The 22,621-nt window shown below is 37.3% G+C and overlaps 1 protein-coding gene across 2 annotated transcripts; it reads left to right on the plus strand.

Annotated features, from left to right (window-relative positions):
- Positions 1 to 1,382: 1,382 nt before the first annotated feature.
- LOC110456355 lies at positions 1,383 to 18,446 on the plus strand. Of its 2 annotated transcripts, none has more exons than XM_021507038.1 (14): positions 1,383 to 1,553; positions 2,111 to 2,197; positions 2,898 to 2,918; positions 3,295 to 3,524; positions 4,007 to 4,226; positions 4,602 to 4,622; positions 6,005 to 6,249; positions 10,807 to 11,029; positions 11,964 to 12,103; positions 12,287 to 12,695; positions 13,513 to 13,632; positions 13,848 to 13,970; positions 17,781 to 17,894; positions 18,146 to 18,446. In XM_021507038.1, exons 2-14 carry the CDS (start codon positions 2,134 to 2,136, stop codon positions 18,430 to 18,432), a joined length of 2,217 nt encoding a protein of 738 aa, XP_021362713.1. In that variant the 5' UTR covers positions 1,383 to 1,553; positions 2,111 to 2,133; the 3' UTR covers positions 18,433 to 18,446. The 2 variants fall into 2 exon arrangements, with proteins under 2 accessions (XP_021362713.1, XP_021362712.1); XM_021507037.1 differs by having other exon boundaries at positions 2,119 to 2,197.
- The last annotated feature ends 4,175 nt before the right edge of the window (positions 18,447 to 22,621 follow it).

Here is a 22,621-nt window from a genome sequence, read left to right on the forward strand (position 1 = left end):
ACTTTATTCGCGAATTAAATTAAAATTTGCGAATGATTCCAAAACCATACACTACATGTATATGCTACAGTGATCTAATTATTCCAAAAGTACACTTTTTTCACGACGGAGTCCTGATTAACGCTAAAATATAAACCTCGCGAAATATAAATGAATTACAGTACATAGTAATCAAAGTTCTTGTTATTCAGAGGCAATACATCATCAATATAGCTTGGCATCATCTAACCGTCACGGCCGTATACACTCACCAATGTACCTGTATGGTAGCGCGGTGCAAAGTCTACTGCATAACATGCACGTGCAGGTAGTGTATTGTTCGTGTAGATTGGCCCATACTCCACAATGCCAACCAAAAGTACTTCTGACGTCCTTAATATCCCAAAATATTCCAAATATAATAAATGTATTTTTGACATGTTAAACTAAATGATCAGAGTTTTCAAATAATGTATGCATCCTTCGGATAAACGTATGCGTAAACGAATACGTAAACGAATACGTATACGTTTGAGACTTATGGTCCCTGCAGGAAGGGCGTAAGAATTGTACCTGCTGACTCCATTGCATGATCGTAAGAGGCGACTAAACTTGGGATCTTATCGTTTCTCTCCTTTCTTAACAACTTTCTTCTTCCTTATGTCTCCCTTGACAATGCCGCACTTTTGGCCTTTAGTTGAGCGTTTGCCCCTGTGACGAAGGCTTTGGGTTCTGTCTCCTGGCCCAGACATACCAGAGTCTGTAAAAATGATAATTTCTACTCCTGCTTAACGCTCGGTAATTTAGGAGTGGGACGACTGTTTCGCCCGTTGTTAGTGCTGGGTCCTTCGGCAGTATGTTTCAGTGAGGTAGCACTATAAAGTTGGCATCAGCACCGTGCTTTCACAAGGAGACAAACACAAACATATCGCAGCCTCCCAAAACACACACGCATCACTATACGCACGCATCTTGCTCACAGGGGAGGCCGTCCTTGAATGAACAATACTAAACCAAACTAAACCAAACTATTTTTTTAAGATCTCTTTTAATGGCCAGACTACGATCAGTTGTTATCGTTCTTGAGTAGATATCGCGGCTGGAATGGTGCATTTTAAATTGTCTGGTCCCTGTGTTTTGTATGGGTTTAATAAACAGTGAAAATAAGGATTTCGGGATAAAACACGATAAAAACGGAGGGAAAAAAGCATGTCCGTTTGGGAGTGCATTCCTTTAACTTTATTCAGAAAGAGTCAAGTTAAAGTATATGTAACAGATTTCCTGCACTTCATTAACAATGATGTGAGTTTCAGGGGATACATCTTGCTAAAAAGGAACCATAGCTATGTCGGCACATATAAAAACATCGATAAAGGAATTGACAATCAAGTTCACTATTGACACAGATCGACTCTTGATGTGTGCTACTACTAGTTCGTAACTACACGCGCACGAGAGCGTGCAACTTGCCATACATTCGACATGCCTGAGCGACTCTGCCTCACTGACTGAGGTGACGAAGTCGCACTGACACCGGCGGAGAAGACCTGTATTGATAACGTCCATATTTACATGTATGTATGCTGTCTTTTTTCTTCAGTTTACTGTAAAAGAGAGGCTGAAGCAAGACTTCTGTTCGAATATTTAGAAGTAGTTGCCTCCCTTAGAACATCGAACTTGTTCACTAGCTTGTGTAGTGTTAAGTTATCAATAGAGTACAACAGAAGGAATAAAATCCCTAGTAAGGATTTTTAACCTTAACGAAATTCGACTGAGATGAATGTCATTTTTTGTTTACTTGTAACGACCGTCAAATTTTACTTAATAGGAGGAATTCTTTATGCAGGTGATACTATATTTTAAGACCTAGTACATTCAAGATCAATATTCTATTCAATTATGTAATTAATAATGAATGAGCTTCTCTACATAAATCTATCAAGGAAATGATTGACCGCATCAACTCGATTAATTAGTACCCTTGCATATTTAGAAATGTTTAAATTAAAATTTTCTACACTGGACCAGTTTATGAGAATAAAGTCTTTGTCAATGTCGTGTCATTACACCCCACCCATTTTCCAAACACACCCCACTAGCTACAAAAATAAACATATTTAAAAACGTATAGCATTTCAGTTTTTACAGAAAACCATGGGTATTAACCATGCTGACGTCATCAGTTTCGGGGTGTTGGTGGTCCTGTCCGGCTGTGGAGGTGTGTACACCCAGTCACCCAGGGACGTGAGGGGAAAAAAAGAAAATAAACTCATAATAAATAACCATGAAAATAAACATGATATTACGTTCGCACTTCGCACAAGAAAATGACCTATGATTACGTCATAAAATGATAAAGAAATAAGTCAGACACGGAATTGGATTAGATTTAAGTCTGTGCTCCAGGTTATATTATGACGTCACGATGGCGAAAATCGAAAGACACCAAACACTGCAGATCTTCCTTTTTCTTCCAAATTTCCTAAAAGAGTTATTGTGAATACGATATAACATTTGAAATTATTTCAACTCCAGAGTTCGCTTTCACTTTCGTTTTAAAATCTCGTGTGATATGGAAAATGTAGAAAATGACATGAAAATTAGGGTAATATAATTGTCAGAAGGATACAGTACCCATATTGACGCCATTGATCACTGATCGTTTGTCGGTGTCTATATTTGTATATTTTGTGCCATATGTCCATAGTCTTGGTTATAAACATGCGATACATGATATTGTCAACGGAGCTCGTCATTGAGGTGTACATCCTCAATATCCAGGGGTTACGCTCACTTTCGCTCTCTACAGAAGCGTAACCCCTGGATATCGAGGATGTATTTGGAAGTATAATAGAATAGACTAACATCATGAATGCTTTCTTAATTTGTTAATTTTTGGTGAAATATCTTTTTTTCAGTTACACTGGGTCAGAACATTAGTAAGTATTGAAATATCCCACCACAATTGATGTGTTTATTAACACATTATCTTAAGTTTGAACAGTCAACTAAATAACCGAACACGAACAATTATAACATCCATTTATCCACAGTGTGTCAGTTTACATTTGTACTACCTGCTATCATAATACTATCAATTTACATACTATAATGTACTATCATTTTACTGTTAACTATCAGTGATAATCTGCTATAATTAATATCATTTTCATACCATATCAATACTTGATAAAACATATGTTAAAGTCATTGATTGTTATATTACGAGTTTAAATTCATAACCTGTTTCTAAGGAGCAGTATTTAATTGTAATGATGCTTTCACAACGTTCATAAGTCATGGTTCTGTATCTAGCGTATGTGGGATTTAACATAACGACGGCCATCCCCAACTCACTGAGCGGACAGAAGACCGTGCTCCTGTCCGGAGTTGACCTCCCAAGCGGCTGGTTGATCGGATTTCTGGTAACCACGGACGCCAACTGTGCTTTCTTTCTGCAGCTATGGACACGTGTCAGCCCACAGAACCACACCCTCATCTTCACCACCGCCAGACAGTCATTCCTCACAGACGGGCAACAACAGGTAGACTTTCCCTGGGTATCATTACAATATAGAGGGGTTTATGATGACGAGTAACCCAGGGTTAGAGAGAGGGGTAGGCTCAGACACTCCCATCCTCGAAATCCCCGCAGTTACGCTCACTATCAATTACATTTTGCTGAAGTGAGTATAACTTAGAAATTTCAAGAATGAGGAAATCCCTGTCACCAGCCTATCATGATGATCTTTCTAAATTAGAATACCGATTTTCTGGAGAAGAAAATAGTTCTCCTTTTTATTTTTAATTCAGTCTGTGACACTGGTATTTAGAATCGGTTAAAACTTATTAAGAAAAATCTTCGTAATCACGAATATTTGTCTTGATACAATCTAAACTTAGCACATTTTCTTTAGTTACATCGTATTTAACGTCTTGTTGCATCAAAGTGATTCAGGGATTTTGCACGATTAGCTCTCTCTACCTGACTAAGGCTTAAAACTATAACTCAATTGTCGCTATATAGGTAGATCTGGGACTCGGAAACGCCATCAATCTGACAGGGTCAGAGATCATGGGGTTCACGGCCACAAACCTCCAGGAGTGCGTGTCCTTCAACTTTGTCACCAACCCGCTGTCCTCCACAATGACCTACCTGTTTAGTCAGTCTCCAACGGTGGGCAACACCTATGAGTTTGTACCGTACCAGGACACCAACCACTACGGGATCGTGGCGATCATACAGGGTAGGGCCCCCCTCAAAGTGATGTACAAGATTTGATCTAAAAACCTTAATCGTCGACTTTATAGCTCTATACGGATAGGTTCAAACATTCTATTTGTAATAAATTCTCAGATCCCTGTTGTTTTTGGGAAGCAATTCAAACCTTATTAAGGGAAAGTCATAAGTGATATTTTTCAAATTTGTAATATGCATGAATATATACACAATAATGTATTTATACACAATACCACGTCACACATAATACTCAATTAATGGTGACGTACACATGCGCTTCTGCAATACGCACGCTCATGGTTATTCGTCAGCGCAAAAGTTTTTGTGAATTTTCTTAAAAAATGAAGAAAATTTGAATATTTGTTGTTTCGTTTTTTGATAGATGCACAGCCGTCCACCATTGGTAAGTATTTCTATCGATATCACTAACGTATTAATACCTGCATACAATATGTATAACCATGAAGGAATTTCCTGCATTATTATTGGATGATGGAGTTCGGAGACGTATTTTCTCTACTACCATCTCTGTTCTAGCTTACTTCCAGTTTAGCTCGTACTGTTGCCCTACCTGCTATTATTTCTGTTCTAGCTTACTTCCAGTTTAGCTCGTACTGTTGCCCTACCTGCTATTATTTCTGTTCTAGCTTACTTCCAGTTTAGCTCGTACTGTTGCCCTACCTGCTATTATTTCTGTTCTAGCTTACTTCCAGTTTAGCTCGTACTGTTGCCCTACCTGCTATTATTTCTGTTCTAGCTTACTTCCAGTTTAGCTCGTACTGTTGCCCTACCTGCTATTATTTCTGTTCTAGCTTACTTCCAGTTTAGCTCGTACTGTTGCCCTACCTGCTATTATTTCTGTTCTGGTGTTCTTCGGATTGAAACTTCACTGTCGTCTGTTTCAGCCTACTTCCGGTTTAACTTCACTGTCCTCTGTTTCAGCCTACGTCCGGTTTAACTTTAATGTCGTCTGTTTCAGGCTACTTCCGGTTTAACGTCACTGTCGTCTGTTCCAGCCTACTTCCGGTTTTACTTCACTGTCGTCTGCTTCAGCCTACTTCCGGGTTAACTTTACTGTGGTGTCATTTAGCCCACTTCCGGTTTAACTTTACTATCGTCTGTTTCAGCCTTCTTCGGGTTTAACTTCACTGTCCTCTGTTTCAGCCTACCTCCGGATTAACTTTACTATCGTCTGTTTCAGCCTCCCTCCGGTTTAACTTTACTTTCGGCTGTTTCAGCCTACTTACGGTTTAACTTCACTGTCCTCTGTTTCAGCCTACTTCCGGTCTAACTTTTCTGTCGTCTGTTTCAGCCTACTTCCGGTTTAACTTTACTATCGTCTGTTTCAGCCTACCTCCGGTTTAACTTTACTGTCGTCTGTTTCAGCCTACTTCCGGTTTAACTTTACTGTGGTGTCATCTAGCCCACTTCCGGTTTAATAGGATTGTAATAGCATATTAGTGGATGCAGGCTTTCAACAATTACTTAATCTGATATACATAGTGATAAACATAAAAATAAGCCTACATTTATAAGACGCTGTATGATCGTCCTTCAACTTAAGATCATTCCAGGATTAATTTCATTGTTGCCAGTCTAACCAACCTCGGGCTGAATTTTACTGTCGTCTGTTTTAGTGTACTTTGGGTTTAACTTTATTGTTGCCTTGTCTAGTGAGCTTCCGGTATAATTATACTATCGTCATATTAACCGTACTTCAGGTTTAACTATGCTTTCACATTTTCTAGTGTACTTCTGGTTTAACTTCATTGTCGTTTGTTCTAGCTTACTTCGGATTTAACACGACCGGAGGTGATGTGCTGCTGCCAACCGGAGGTCTGATCGGAATCATGTTACGTGATGTAGCTCCCCTGATGTTTGGACGCCTCGTTGCTTTCTACGTGAACATATTAGGAAATGACTGCCAGGTCTACTTCCAACTTTGGAAAGTTGTTGACGCATCAACTATGAAGTATAGAATGAAGTACACTACAGAGATACAGAATTTTACAGCGACCGGGTACTACAAGGTAAACAGAATTCCACCTAGAATGTTTTTGAAACCGTTAGTCTGTTGATTTGAAACAAATGTAATTATTTTGATACACTTCCAAATGAACTTGCTTTTCAGTTTCCACCTCTTCATAAGCAGCAGCATAGTTGATAAAGTGAGTCAGATTCAGATGATTTTATTCCTTGCGTACCATGCAGCTATCGCAACACTTAACGACTGGAGCCAGTTTGCGTTGTTTTAATTTAACTCTATACTCTATACTACGGCTTGCGACCAATCATTTTTCGAATTTGAAAATAGAAGGGAGCTTAGAATTTTCTAATTGATTTCTGACTGGAATATAACGAAAATATAACTTTCGTGAAATGCAACCGCTATATAGCGTACAAGAAAATAATGACATAACCCCTATAACAGCGATATAGCGCACAAGTAAATGATGACCTCACTGTTATAACAGCGATATAGCGCACAAGTAAATAATGACGTCACTGTTATAACAGCTATAGCACACAAGCAAACGATGACATCGCCATTAAAACAGCTTCAGTGCACAAACAAAGGAGGCACGGTAGTGGTAGGATGGCGGGCTCGTGACTGAAGGGTTGCGGGTTCGCGCCACGGCACGGCAATGTGTTGTATCTTTGAGCAAGATACTTTACTTCGCTTGTTCCAGTCTACTCAGCTGTAAATGAGTACGTGGCAGTGTTAGAATTGTTGAGTGCTAGCTGTTAGCGTCGAAATGGCAGCTCCGGCTGTATGCTCCCCAGGGAGAAATGTATCAGCTGGTTGCAAAGGCCCTATAACCACGGATAATAATTTGTGAACCGCTTTGAGACTACCTACAAACTAGGTTGTGATAAAGCGGTATATAAGAACCTCCAATTATTAGGGCTTTTCACCAACTGGTGAAAAGACCTATTGTTTTTATTATGGTTCTTATTATTCTTTTTCTTCTGCCATTTTTGTGGGTTCGTAATCTCCTGAACGGTAGCAGATATTATCACAGTCTATATTGTATAGGACATGGAATGAAGGTGTTATTGCAACATTTTCAAGTGGGTCAAAAATCCAATATGGCCGCCATGACGTCATACCTCAAAATCTTAAAATGGCCATAACTCAAAAACAGTTGAATTTACAGAATTGACGCAATCAAATTATATGTAGATAATCTTCAGGGCTAACCTTTATTACCTCAAGTTATTTTTAAAAAAAAGGTCAAATAAAAAAGCTCGCTGTTGGGTCAAAGGTCACCATTTTTATTAAACATTCATTATTCATTTTTTTTTTAAGTTCTTCTACAGATGTAGATTGCCATTCCAATGAATTTGATGTCTTCAGTTTTTCTGTAACATATACCGTTAACGTCCCATGGCGTGTTCATTATTGCCTTTTGATCTTTTTTGAAAAGCCGACAATATTTTTACAAACTTCATCGATCTTCTTCTCCAATTCTGCCATTGCAATATTAACCACAATTAGTACATGTATTCCTCTGGGGGCCCTTACGAACTAATGTTACTTTTTGGAGCAATTAATATTCTAAGATGGCCACCATGACGTCATAGGTTAAAATCTTTGAAACCGCTATAACTCGAAAACCGTTGATTGTACAGAATTTATGAAAATGTACTATTTGTAGATAATTTCCATATCTAACTTTTTTTGATAACATGTTTATACAAAATATTTCAAATAAGAAAGTTCGCCCTTGGGTCAAAGTTCACCAAAAAATTTAAACGCTCATTTTTCATATTTTTTTTAAAATTCTTCTACTTTTGGAAGGAAAATGCCATTCCGATGAATTTGATGTCTTTAGTTTTTCTATAATATTTACGGTTGACGTCCTATGGCGTGTTCATTATTGCCTTTTGATCTTTTTTGAAAAACCGATACTATTTTTACAAACTTCAACAATCTTCTTTTCCAATTCTGCCATTGAAATATTAACCACAATTGGTACATGTATTCCTCTAGGAGCCCTTACGAACTTAAGTTACTTTTTGGAGCAATTCATATTCCAAGATGGCCGCCACGAACTCTGATTGGTTAACAGCCTATACCAATATATTTCGTTAACGATATCAAACACGAGGTTGATCTTTGGATATCATATAGAGAAAAGCAAGAGCAAACTTTTTCTTTCTTACTATTTTAACAAAAAATGTCAACTTCAGGTTTTTGTTAGGGGTCAAAGTTTGAATGTGTAATTTTGTGAAACAAACTTCAAAAAAGTTTTTCTCAATAACCAAGTGACCCAAGGTCATAATATTTATTGAATGTTCATGCTTAAGCACTGGACTATCAAGTTTGATAATATGAATGACCTTGACCCATGTTCAAGGTCACTGGGGTTAATTATATTAAAATCTTCAAAAGATTCCTCCTCAATTCCGAAAATATCAAGGGTATTGATTTTTGGTCTATAGTATGCTGGTATGATGGGCTACCAAGTGTATGCACAAGATTGACCTTAAAATATCAACTTCCGGTTTACGGTAGGGGTTAAAGTTTGAATGTTCAATTTTGTGAAAGAAACTTCAAAAAACTTCTGGTGGAAGGGAAGTAACTTGAAGAATATTATTACAGATCCATGCAGAATGTCATTCTGATGAATTTGATGTCTTTAGTTTTTCTGTAACATTTACCGTTAACATCCTATGGCATGTTCATTATTGTCTTTGATTTTTTTTTTAAATCTGACAATATTTTTACAAACTTCAATGATCTTCTTATCCCATTCTGCCATTGCAATATTAACCACAATTGGTACATGTATTTCTCTAGGGGCCCTTACGAACTTATATTACTTTTTGGAGCAATTAATATTCCAAGACGGCCGCCACAAACTCTGATTGGTTAACAGCCTATACCAATATATTTATTTAACGATATCAAACAGGAGGTTGATCTTTGAATATCATATAGAGATAAGCAAAGTTAAAATGCACTATATTGGGTACCAACCTTAAAAAATCTTCCTCTTAAGTTCCACAAGGTGAAGAGTCTTGATATTAAATATTAAAGATTCTGAGATGTCGTGGTATCAGGTTTGAAAAAATGGTTGACATTGATCAAGGTCACAATCAAGGTCACAAACTTCATATGTGCTATTTCAAGATAATTACTTCAAAACACTTCTTCTAAAGTTCTACAAGGTCTAGAGTCCTACTATTTGATACATTAAAATGGTTAGATGATTGACTATCAAGTTTGAAAAAATGATTGACCTTGAAAGACTTTCAAGGTCACAGAGGTCATATGTATAAAAATATTGAAACCACTTTTTCTGAATAACCAATAACTCCAGGGTAACAAGGTTTGGCAAAGAAGCATGGTTGAATGAAGGGCTTTAAAGTGTGTGCAAATGATTGACCTTGACCTACTCCAAATATAATTTCAAAGGTGAAAGTCAAAAACCGTTTTCATTTTTGTGCGATTGTCAAGTGCTTTCAGTACTCTCAGTACTTTGATTTTTATCAAGACATCTAATACACGCTGGTAATACTACATCGATTACTACGCACTCCCAATCTTAAAAGTAGGGACAGTTTACATCTCCACTGCGATGGGTAAACTTCAGGCTTTCTTTGGCGTGGCAAACCAAACCGATATAGACAAAAAGCTATTTCAATTCATCATCCTGAGGTACATAGTGGGCGGACTATATGCCTTTTACGGACTACCTTTGTATACAACTAAGCCCATTGACTTCCTATGTCTATATGTTCTTTCTATGACGTCATTTCGCACTCGGGGAATCCCCCACTACTCGGCCAGCTACTGTAGACTTGCACAGTTTATTATTAGAAGGCCAAATCAGTACTTACAGTGAACAGCCCGTCAAATTGTTAGCCAACAATTTCTAGTTATTATTATTTTTATAAAGGATGAAGTCACCGTTATGACAGCTATGACGCAGAAGGAAACGATGACGTCACAATTATAACACTGTAGCTCACAAGCAAACGACACCATTATAGCGTTGTAGCGTGCAAGCAAACGACACCATTATAGCGTTGTAGCGTGCAAGCAAATATGACATGATTATGATATCGTCAACACCATAACCGCTATAGTGCACCTTCAAATCAGCATACCACCAATATCAACCATCCAGCTGTTTGAAAAAAAGAAAAAAACTTGTTTTACTGAAAAATCAACATTTATAATCACATAAAAAACACTCCAGTGCCATTAAGTGTGACTACAGTAAGATACATTAAGAGGAAGCTCGTTCTATCCTTTCAATTCTTCCTTGGCGACACTGATTTTGCCTTCAATTTCGTACTACAAAGTTGATATATTGCGCGTCAGTACAGTTTGTCGTTATGAGTATTTGATTTGTAGGACAGATACATGTACTTAGGTATTTTGGTGTTATTTTGTATATCTAGATATACGGACGTCAAGATTGAATAGTTTCTGGTTGTTGTTTTGTATATCTAGATAGGTATCGTGGACGTCAAGAATGAATAGTTTCTGGTTGTTGTTTTGTATATCTAGATAGGTATCGCGGACGTCAAGGTTGAATAGATTGTTGTTGTTGTTGTTTTGTTTGTTTGTCTAGGTAGATGTCTCGAACTACTTGGTGGCGGCCACCAATGACCGTATCGTATTTGTAGACGTGTCTCCGACGCCGTGTGTGGAATTTGAGTACACAAGCAACACCACGAGGTTTTCTTCATCCAGTTCCTTCGTCTTCCTATCCAGAATAGCTAGCGAGGGAACGGAGGTTGTGTTCAGACTTTTCCAACGCACACACAGATTCTCTGTTATGGTGGAAATTGATGGTTAGTTGTTCTGTTTATATCTTACGCCACGTTGATCCCATAGCGTCATTCCTAGATCATGTGCTCCTTGTGGGGTCATTCCTAGATCATGTGCTCCTTGTGGGGTCATTTCTAGATCATGTGCTCCATGTGGGGTCATTCCTAGATCATGTGCTCCTTGTGGGGTCATTTCTAGATCATGTGCTCCTTGTGGGGTCATTCCTAGATCATGTGCTCCTTGTGGGGTCATTCCTAGATCATGTGCTCCTTGTGGGGTCATTCCTAGATCATGTGCTCCTTGTGGGGTCATTCCTGGAACATGTGTTCCTTGTGGGGTCATTCCTAGATCATGTGCTCCTTGTGGGGTCATTCCTAGATCATGCGCTCCTTGTGGGGTCATTCCTAGATCATGTGCTCTTTGTGGGGTCATTCCTGGAACATGTGTTCCTTGTGGGGTCATTCCTAGATCATGTCCTCCTTGTGGGGTCATTCCTGGAACATGTGCTCCCTGTAGGGTCATTACCGGAACATGTGTTCCTTGTAGGGTCATTACTGGATCATGTGTTCTTTATATATTTAATGTCATTACTGTAGTTTTATGTACCTTGTGACGTCATTACTGCATCCCGTGTTCCTTGTACATGTAAGGTCTTTACTGTACTCCATTATTTTGATCATAATTATTTCCATTGATAACGTCATTGCTAAATTGTCTGAGTGTTTTCCCATTTTTTACAGTGTTTCTCATTTAATCCAAATTCCTTATCACCCCATTGTTCAAACTCCACTATCGCCCCTGTGGGGGTTCCCCTTTACTACCTCATTCATTTTGGTGACGTCATTATAGAATTATTTATCTATCAAAATACTTTGAAAATTTAATCCAGAAGGACAGTATAAAAACAATTTTAGACTGTGTTCACATTTTCACATCGTACAACTGCGTTGTTAACAGGGGTTTTACCTCCATCCGCAACTGGGGTGACAGGGGACAGGGGATCCCAGGGGAACACAGGCCCCGAGGGAGTTACCGGACTGCTCGGACAAACAGGTGTGGCCGGAAATTTTGGCTCAATCGGAAATACTGGACCACTAGTAAGTTGTAGCACAAACCTGGTTATCCTCCTGAGATCAATCACATCTAATTCATTTAAGGAATCATACACTTATCAGTTGGATAAGTCAGACGCTAGATAGTGTTTAGTATTGTAGCATAACTTTATTAAGTCTGATGATTATAACCGACACGTTTAATAGTAAAATTGTAAAATTTCTCAGGGAACTGTCGGAGTGCAAGGAGTGACAGGTGCTGCAGGACCAGTGGGCTCAACTGGACCAGCTGGCTTCAAAGGCAACATCGGGCCCCAGGGACCTGTTGGAATAAACGGGGAAAGGGGCGTCACAGGCATAGTTGGGCCCCAGGAAGCTCAGGGACCTACCGGTGTACAGGGGTCGCTAGGAACCCACGGCAGTCCGGGAGGGGTGGGTGACAGGGGAGAACAGGGGGCCGTTGGCAGTACAGGATTGGACGGACTTCCAGGAAGCAATGGTGTGGTAGGCCTAACAGGTCTGACAGGACAGAAGGGACCACTTGGGGATGAAGGTGAAAGGGGATCACTAGGAACTGTAGGTCAAAATGGTGTTGTAGGATCTACAGGAATACAAGGGCCCGCATGGGACCCGTTTGGTAAGCAGCTGGGAGGACTTGAGATGAAATGTACAGCTATATATACAATAGCAACTGGCTGGAATGCACGTACAATTGAAGTTTTTTTTATTGTACCCATTCTTGTTGTGGTCAGTATGATCAGAGAGCCGTACATGGTAGCAATTACTACCAGAGTTTTCGCCAATAATTAAAGAGAGTGGTCCATGTACAAAACAATGCTATATTCATTTTTGTGTCGCCTGCGAAAAGCTGGTGACGCATAGGTATTGCTTTGGTGCGTCGGTGTCGGCAGCGTCGTCCGCACAGAGGTTTTCGTAACTTGAGTTTCCTTGGGCCGATCAAACTCAAACTTCATGCAGTGCTTCCTTACCGAAAGTGATTGCTTGGGATTGCTTTTCAGGTCCGAAGGTCAAAGGTCAAGGTCACTGTTACTATAAAAAGAAAATCTGTTTTCGTGCGATAACTTGAGGTTCCTTGGGCCGATCAAACTCAAACTTCATGCAGTGCTAAGCATACTTGCATTTTCAAGAATTTTTTTATGGATACCAATGAGGTGATGCTGGTCTTGCTTGTTGACACCATATTGTATCTATTAATCTCCCAGCTTCCTGGACAGGCGACACATCCACTAACGTGGAATTCTTGTTCTGTTATAAAAGGAAAAAAATGTTCAACCATGTTTGAAAAAGAATACATGAAAAGACTTGCTGATTTAAAATGTTATTTCAAACACATTCAATGATTGGGAAGGGCTATGTGGTAGAGTATACAGGATGAACATATTATTTTCTGGTGCGTAATAACCCTTTGTCACTGAAGTGTTTGTTTGTTATAGATGTGAACTACTGCGCCCTCCACACGGCAGACTGTGACCACGGCTGTACCAACAGTCCCCTTGGGTACACGTGTACCTGCCGGAAGGGCTATATTTTACGTAGTAACGGCAACTGTCCAGGTATGTAGGCTTGCAGTACTTACGTTTTGGTTTGTCTTTTCGATGGTTGTTTGGAGACAGCTGAAAGTTACTGACGAGTTGATTTATATATAATTTCTCTATTTTTATTAATAATGAATAACAAAGTTCTCTCAAAGAAACACGCTTTGTAATCAAGAAAACACATACAGAGCTTGAGGCCTAAACATTGTGTTGTTGTCATTCTTCTGCCTCAGACATTGACGAGTGTGTTACGAAAAACGGTGGCTGCCAGTATTTTTGCCAGAATACTGCCGGAAGTTACGTATGTTCCTGTCCCCAGGGATACATGCTGGCAAACGATGAAAATAGATGTGATGGTAAGTGTCCAAACCGGAACCAGAAGAGGCATATCAACATAATAGAAATTTTAATAGTATTGTATATCTTGTAGAATTTGTTTCTAAGTTCAAGAATTTCAACCAAAAAAATAGTTTTGGTTACATAACTTTAACTGGAGAATAATTGAATAATGTAAAATGACCATACAGTCAGTGTGAACAATACTCTATATGTATCATATGTGTGTGAACAATACTATATATGTATCATATGTGTGTGTGAACAATACTCTATATCCATACAGTCAGTGTGAACAATACTCTATATGTATCATATGTATGTGTGTGAACAATACTCTATATATATCATATGTGTGTGAACAATACTCTATATGTATCATATGAATGTGAACAATACTCTATATGTATCATATGAGTGTGAACTATACTCTATATGTATCATATGTGTGTGAACAAGACTCTATATGTATCATGTGTGTGTGTGAACAATACTATATATGTATCATATGTTTGTGAACAATACTCTATATGTATCATATGTATGTGAACAATACTCTATATGTGTTATGTGTGTGAACAATACTCTATATGTATCATGTGGGTGTGAACAATACTCTATATGTATCATATGTGTTTGTGAACAATCCTCTATATGTATCATGTGTGTGTGTGAACAATTCTCTATATGTATCATATGTGTGTGTGAACAATACTCTATATCCATACAGTCAGTGTGAACAATACTCTATATGTATCATATGTTTGTGAACAATACTCTATATGTATCATGTGTGTGTGTGAACAATACTATATATGTATCATATGTGTGTGAACAATACTCTATTATATGTATCATATGTGTGTGAACAATACTATATATGTATCATATGTTTGTGAACAATACTCTATATGTATCATGTGTGTGAAAAATACTATATATGTATCATATGTGTGTGTGAACAATACTCTATATGTATCATATGTGTGTAATACTCTATATGTATCATGTGTGTGTGTGAACAATTCTCTATATGTATCATATGTGTGTGTGAACAATACTCTATATCCATACAGTCAGTGTGAACAATACTCTATATGTATCATATGTATGTGAACAATACTCTATGTGTGAACAATACTCTATATGTATCATGTGTTTGTGAACAATACTCTATATGTATCATGTGGGTGTGAACAATACTCTATATGTATCATATGTTTGTGAACAATCCTCTATATGTATCATGTGTGTGTGTGAACAATACTCTATTTGTATCATATGTGTGTGAACAATACTCTATTATATGAATCATATGTGTGTGAACAATACTCTATATGTGTTATGTGTGTGAACAATACTCTATATGTATCATGTGGGTGTGAACAATACTCTATATGTATCATATGTATGTGTGTGAACAATACTCTATATATATCATATGTGTGTGAACAATACTCTATATGCATCATATGTGTGAACAATACTCTATATGTATCATGTGGGTGTGAACAATACTCTATATGTATCATATGTATGTGAACAATACTTTATATGTATCATATATATGTGTGTGAACAATTCTCTATTTGTATCATATGTGTGTGAACAATACTCTATTTGTATCATATGTGTGTGAACAATACTCTATTTGTATCATATGTGTGTGAACAATACTCTATTTGTATCATATGTGTGTGAACAATACTCTATTTGTATCATATGTGTGTGAACAATACTCTATATGTATTATATGTGTGTGAACAATACTCTATATGTATCATGTGGGTGTGAACAATACTCTATATGTATCATATGTGTGTGTGAACAATACTCTATATGTATCATATGTATGTGAACAATACTCTATATGTATCATATATATGTGTGTGAACAATACTCTATTTGTATCATATGTGTGTGAACAATACTCTATATGCATCATATGTGTGTGAACAATACTCTATATGTATCATGTGTTTGTGAACAATACTCTATACGTATCATGTGTGTGTGAACATTACTCTATATGTATCATATGTGTGTGAACAATACTCTATATGTATTATATGTGTGTGAACAATACTCTATATGTATCATATGTGTTTGTGAACAATACTCTATATGTATCATGTGTGTGAACAATACTCTATATGTATCATATGTGTTTGTGAACAATACTCTATATGTATCATATGTTTGTGAAAAATACTCTATATGTATCATATGTGTGTGAACAATACTCTATATGATACATATAGAGTATTGTTCACACAAATGATACAGATAGAGTATTGTTCACACACATATGATACATATAGAGGATTGTTCACAAACACATATGATACATATAGAGTAGTGTTCACACACACATGATACATATAGATTATTGTTCACAAACATATGATACATATAGAGGATTGTTCACAAACATATGATACATATAGAGTATTGTTCAAACACATGATACATATAGAGTATTGTTCACAAACAAATATGATACATATAGAGTATTGTTCACACAAATGATACAGATAGAGTATTGTTCACACACATATGATACATATAATAGAGTATTGTTCACACACATATGATACATATAGAGGATTGTTCACAAACATATGATACAAATAGAGTATTGTTCACACACATGATACATATAGAGGATTGTTCACAAACACATATGATACATATAGAGTAGTGTTCACACACACATGATACATATAGATTATTGTTCACAAACATATGATACATATAGAGTATCATATGTTTGTGAACAATACTCTATATGAATCATATGTGTGTGAACAATACTCTATATGTCTTATGTGTGTGTGAACAATACTCTATTTGTATCATATGTGTGTGAACAATACTCTATTTGTATCATATGTTTGTGAACAATACTCTATATGTATCATGTGTGTGTGAACACTACTCTATTTGTATCATATGTTTGTGAACAATACTCTATATGTATCATATGTGTGTGAACAATACTCTATATGTATCATATGTTTGTGAACAATACTCTATATGTATCATGTGTGTGAACAATACTCTATATGCATCATATGTGTGAACAATACTCTATATGTATCATGTGTGTGAACAATACTCTATATACATCATATGTGTGAACAATACTCTATATGTATCATGTGTGGGTGAACAATACTCTATATGTATCATGTGTGTGAAGAATACTCTATATGCATCATATGTGTGAACAATCCTCTATATGTATCATGTGTGTGAACAATACTATATATGCATCATATGTGTGAACAATACTCTATATGTATCATGTGTGTGAAGAATACTCTATATGCATCATATGTGTGAACAATACTCTATATGTATCATGTGTGGGTGAACAATACTCTATATGTATCATGTGTGTGAATAATACTCTATATGTATCATATGTGTGTGAACAATACTGTATATGTATCATATGTGTGTGAACAATACTCTATATTTATCATGTGTGTGTGAACAATACTCTATATGGATCATGTGTGGGTGAACAATACTCTATATGTGTCATATGTGTGTGAACAATACTCTATATGTATTATATGTTTGTGAACAATACTCTATATGTATTATGTGTGTGAACAATACTCTATATGCATCATATGTGTGAACAATCCTCTATATGTATCATGTGTGTGAACAATACTCTATATGCATCATATGTTTGTGAACAATACTCTATATGTATCATATGTGTGTGAACAATACTCTATATGTGTCATGTGTGTGAACAATACTCTATATGTGTCATATGTAGGATTTGTTTCTTTTTTCGTAATTTTTATTGTCAGATATCAACGAATGTCTTGTAAATAATGGCGACTGTTTTACTGACCAGATATGCATCAACACGTGGGACGGTCACGTGTGTGTAGGTCCGTACACGGCTACTGTAACGGGCTTAAGTAAGTATGTACTATATATGTGTGTGTCGGTTTAGTCTCGCATAAGAGTGATCGCATGGTGGGGTTTCACTGTTTGGAGGGGGGGGGGGGGGGGGGGNTAAACAAACAAAATAAATCCAGTTTTATGAACTGCCCAACACACAGATGATCAGTATTGTTTCCTTCAGTTTTTTTTTTTTTTTTACTGTAACATGCGAACATATTTGATGTCGAATTATTTACATTACTTTTCAATGCCTTTTACCATACAGTCTCTACTGAAGACATGCTGACCCCCTCCATGTTTGTGGGTTTAATCATCTGGATGGCTGTTGTCACATTTATCATCATTTTGGGGGTGATCACGCTACTTCCGGAACTTAACCGCCTGGCCCATCACTTGGAAGCGCCACCGTCCTCGCCCCCGTCCGTCGTAATGGAGGACCCCTCGCCAGACTACTTTTTTCCTGCTTATTTTCCACGCGTACGCCTGGGGTTCAGGGACTATTATAGCAACGCTCGGTCGGAGACCAACGAGAAACGCCTTCGTCTGAATTAAAAAATCCAAAAATTGTATCAAATGGAGTTGGGTTTTGTTTTCATTTCGTTTGCGTGGTCACACATCCTAAATGGTGTTGCCTTCATTCTCTGCCTGCGTGATTACTCATTAAATTATCAGACACAACGAATCCACTTGTTCTAATATAATTTACAACAGAAAACAACAAATAAAAGGAAAACGAAAAGGTCCCAATGACTCACCATAATAAACATCAATTGTCAGTCAATTAAAAATAAGGTCCCTGAGTTCCATCAAGTTGTAGACCAACTAAAACCTGATATAATAGTAGGAACAGAGTCTTGGCTAAAACCTGAAATTAGTAATGCAGAAATATTTCCAACTGACAACTGCGATATATATAGAGAGGCCGTCCCGATAAAAATGGTGGTGGTGTATTCCTTGCAATTACTAAAGAGCTCATATCAGAAGAACAACCAGAGCTAGATACTAAATGCGAAATAATTTGGGCAAAAGTAAATCTCTCCGGATTGAAGTCCATCTACCTTGCTGCCTACTATAAACCAAGTGAAATTGACCCTGATAGCACTGCACCACTGGACCTGTCCCTCTAACCAGTCCCTAGAAATGCCCACACGTGGCTACTTGGTGACTTTAATCTCCCTAAGTATGACTGGCAAAAACAATGCTATAAAAATAATTGCAATACTGCACCCTATTCTGATTTCCTTACCATCATAGAAAATCACAACCTTGAACAAGTTGTAAAAATGCCTATTCGTAAAGAGAATACACTTGATCTCTTCTTTCTCAATCAGCCATCTCTTGTCCACGAAATTAGAACCCTACCAAGTCTTGGAGCTGCTGATCATGACATAGTTTTCATGAAATTCTTGTCACTTTTGGCCGACAACGGAAACAACCACGTCAAATAAAGCTATACAATAAAGCTATTCAATACAGCTATACAATACAGCTATACAATAAAGCTGACTGGGATGCCATTAAGACTGATCTAATTTCTTTCGCTACTTTATACCTGCCGACCACCCAGAATTCCACAACAGAAGAAAAATGGTCAATCATGAAAACTAAACTGGATAGTATTATCCAATTGCATGTTCCAACAAAAATGACCAAATCAAAGGATAACCTGCCCTGGATAAATAAAGACATAAAAAGATCTATCAGAAAACGTGACAAACTTTACAAGAAAATTAAGAGCACTTCATTGGCACACCAATCAAAATTACATCAGAAAATGAAACTTATGAAAACAGAAATTCAGAGAAAAATACGTCAAAGTTAATGGGCTTATGTGGAATCGATTGTTATCGACGACTCTGAAAATATCGACAAGGCCAAACTAAGTAAAAAAAGTCTGGTCCTTTGTTAAAAAAAAAAAAAATCTGATAATTTTGGGGTATCACCACTCAAGGTCGATGGCATAACATACTCCGACCCAAATTCCCAAGCAGAAACACTTAACAGAAAATTCCACTCTGTCTTTACCAACCCAGTCCCACTTAAACTATCTCATCTATGTGAACTTGACCTCTATTCCTCACAAAAGCATGCAAACTTACTACATGTCAGACATCAATATCACAATTCCTGGTGTTTCTAAACTTCTAAAAAACCTGGACCCCAAGAAAGCCACAGGTCCTGATAAAATTTCTCAAAATTTCCTTAAACATGTCTATGCTGAAATAGCTCCAATTATCACAGATCTCTTTAACTGTTCCCTGTCAAGCGGTGAGTTCCCTCAGACTGGAAAACTGCCATTGCAGCCCCTGTATTTAAAAAGGGACCAAAATACCAACCGCAAAATAATCGTCCAATCTCGCTAACCTGCATCCTCAGTAAATTGATGGAACACATCCTTACCAGAAGCATCATGACTCGCGCCGACAACTATAATCTCTCCAGCCCTCTTCAGCATGGTTTTCGCTCCAAATGTAGCTGCGAAACGCAACTTCTTGCTTTTACCTCAAGACATCTATAATAATTTAGCACTAGGTCATCAAACATATGTAGCCGTTATGGATTGTTCAAAGGCGTTCGACAAAGTCGACCATGCCCGACTCATTCTAAAACGCACTCGTTTCGGCATTCGCAGCTAAATCATTGTTGGGTCCAAAATTTTCTCCTTGACCGTATTCAGAAAGTTGCTGTAAGTCGCACCATATCTTCATCCTGTCCTGTCCTCTCTGGAGTCCCCCAAGGCTCAGTCATGGGGCCCTGCCTTTTTCTAATCTATATAAATGATCTACCAGACTCTTATCACAAGCCAATTTAGACTTTTTGCAGACGACACTATTGTCTATGTAACTGTTTCATCCGACTCTGATGCAGAAACACTACAAAAAGACTTAAATCTTCTGGAAAAGTGGGAACAAAATTGGTTAATGTCATTCAACTCTGATAAATGTGAAATTCTACACATCTCAAAGAAAAGGCCGACACACAAATTTAACTATATTCTCCATGGACAAATTCTAAAGCAAGCAGATTCGGCTAAATACCTGGGCTTAACCATCACTAAAAACTTTTGATGGAACACCCACATCAATAACATTACCAACAAGGCAAATTCATCCCTAAGATTCATTCGGAGAAATATTAAAACCACCAATGTAAAAACAAAAGAGTTAGCTTATAAAACTTATGTCCGCCCACACATTGAATATTGTAGCCCCATCTGGGATCCATGGCAGGCAAACCTTACCCATAACGTTGAAATGGTGCAGAGAAGAGCCGCCAGGTACACCCTTGGGTGCTATAACTACACCAGTAGTGTTACAGAAATGCCCCAAACCCTGAACTGGCAATCCCTTGAACAACGCCGTAAATTGACCTCCACCATATTACTATATAAAACCATAAACAGCCTTGTGGCATATGATGGAAACCTCCAAATTCTCCAGCGAACCCGACAACACAAATTCCAGATTCCACACAGCTCCCCAAATTATCATGCAAATTCATTCTTTCCTAGAACAATTCGTACCTGGAACAGCCTCCCAACCTTCATCGCCGACAGTGCAGACCTCTCAACACTGAAGGCAAATCTCCTCTCTCACATATTCTAAGCGTACATGTTGTTTTTATCATATAGTTCTAAAAAATAAAAAATAAAAATACAGGTTTTTAACCGATCTCTCTGACGCCTCTAAATAATGTTCAGTATATTGAACGTTTTTAGAGTATCCTGTTGAAGTTTTTTGCAAATTAACCCATGTAATATGACCTATCAGCCCTGTGATTGGTTGTAAGTTTCAATTGTGACGTCACGTCTAGGACAAGTACATGACGTCACAAACTTACACACTGGAGTCAAAATGGCGGCTTTTTACATTTCAAGGTTTATGAAAATTGTCGTTTTACACAAATTGATGCCACAAATCTTGATTATGTGATAAAAAGGATTTTAAACTGGGTTTTATTTCATATTAAATTTATGAAACTCGTGAAGAATTTTTCATTTTAGCTCGCCAGAGGCTCGCTAAATAGAAAAATTCTTCGACTCTATTTACAAATCTCACGAAATGGTAACTTATGTAAAATCCTATATTTATTCTTTCTGAAATATACGAATAGAAATGCATCTTTTTAGCATTTGATATGATAGTATGCAACCAAGTTCCGTTTGAACATACATATTTTCGAAGATTGCGCTACCTCGCATCATGGAATATGTTTAGTTTAAACTATCTTTTATTTCAGTTCAAGCATGTTATCACAATGAACAGAGAAGACAAAGAGGAATAGGAGCAAGTGTCACAGACACTTATGTAAACCACGGAATTAGGTTATCTAAGTCTGTGTGTAAACCTATCACCAAGTATACTAAACAGCAACTAATATATTCAGTACGTGAAAATACCATTCATACACACAACACACGCATATAATATATATACCAATAACTATAGTTTAAACTTCCTTGGAGTAAGGTGGTTGGGGTAAGACATATATTGTACAAGTTATGTACAAAATATGCATTTTAATCATTTGAATTGGCAGAAAACGTCAAAAGCAAAAGCAATATAATAAAAATACTCGGAACACTACTGCTAACAGCGCATTTTATCGCTGATCATTAATTAGTTAAAAATGTATTTATCGATAATTGTTGTAAGTTTATTGATGATTATAATTGGTTGGCAATTGATGTCATCTGTATTTATTAACGTATACATAAATTGAATATTATATCAATTGGTAA

Source organism: Mizuhopecten yessoensis, unplaced genomic scaffold (assembly GCF_002113885.1).
Source record: "Mizuhopecten yessoensis strain PY_sf001 unplaced genomic scaffold, ASM211388v2 scaffold8713, whole genome shotgun sequence".
NCBI lineage: Eukaryota > Metazoa > Mollusca > Bivalvia > Pectinida > Pectinidae > Mizuhopecten > Mizuhopecten yessoensis.

What these genes read in the sequence shown, in the direction of transcription:
- LOC110456355 (XM_021507038.1), top strand. Translation starts at nt 2,134, where the DNA reads ATGGGTATTAACCATGCTGACGTCATCAGTTTCGGGGTGTTGGTGGTC. An exon ending in TACACTGGGTCAGAACATTA is followed by an intron (nt 2,919 to 3,294) that starts GTAAGTATTGAA and finishes TTCTGTATCTAG; the next exon opens with CGTATGTGGGATTTAACATA. An exon ending in GATCGTGGCGATCATACAGG is followed by an intron (nt 4,227 to 4,601) that starts GTAGGGCCCCCC and finishes GTTTTTTGATAG; the next exon opens with ATGCACAGCCGTCCACCATT.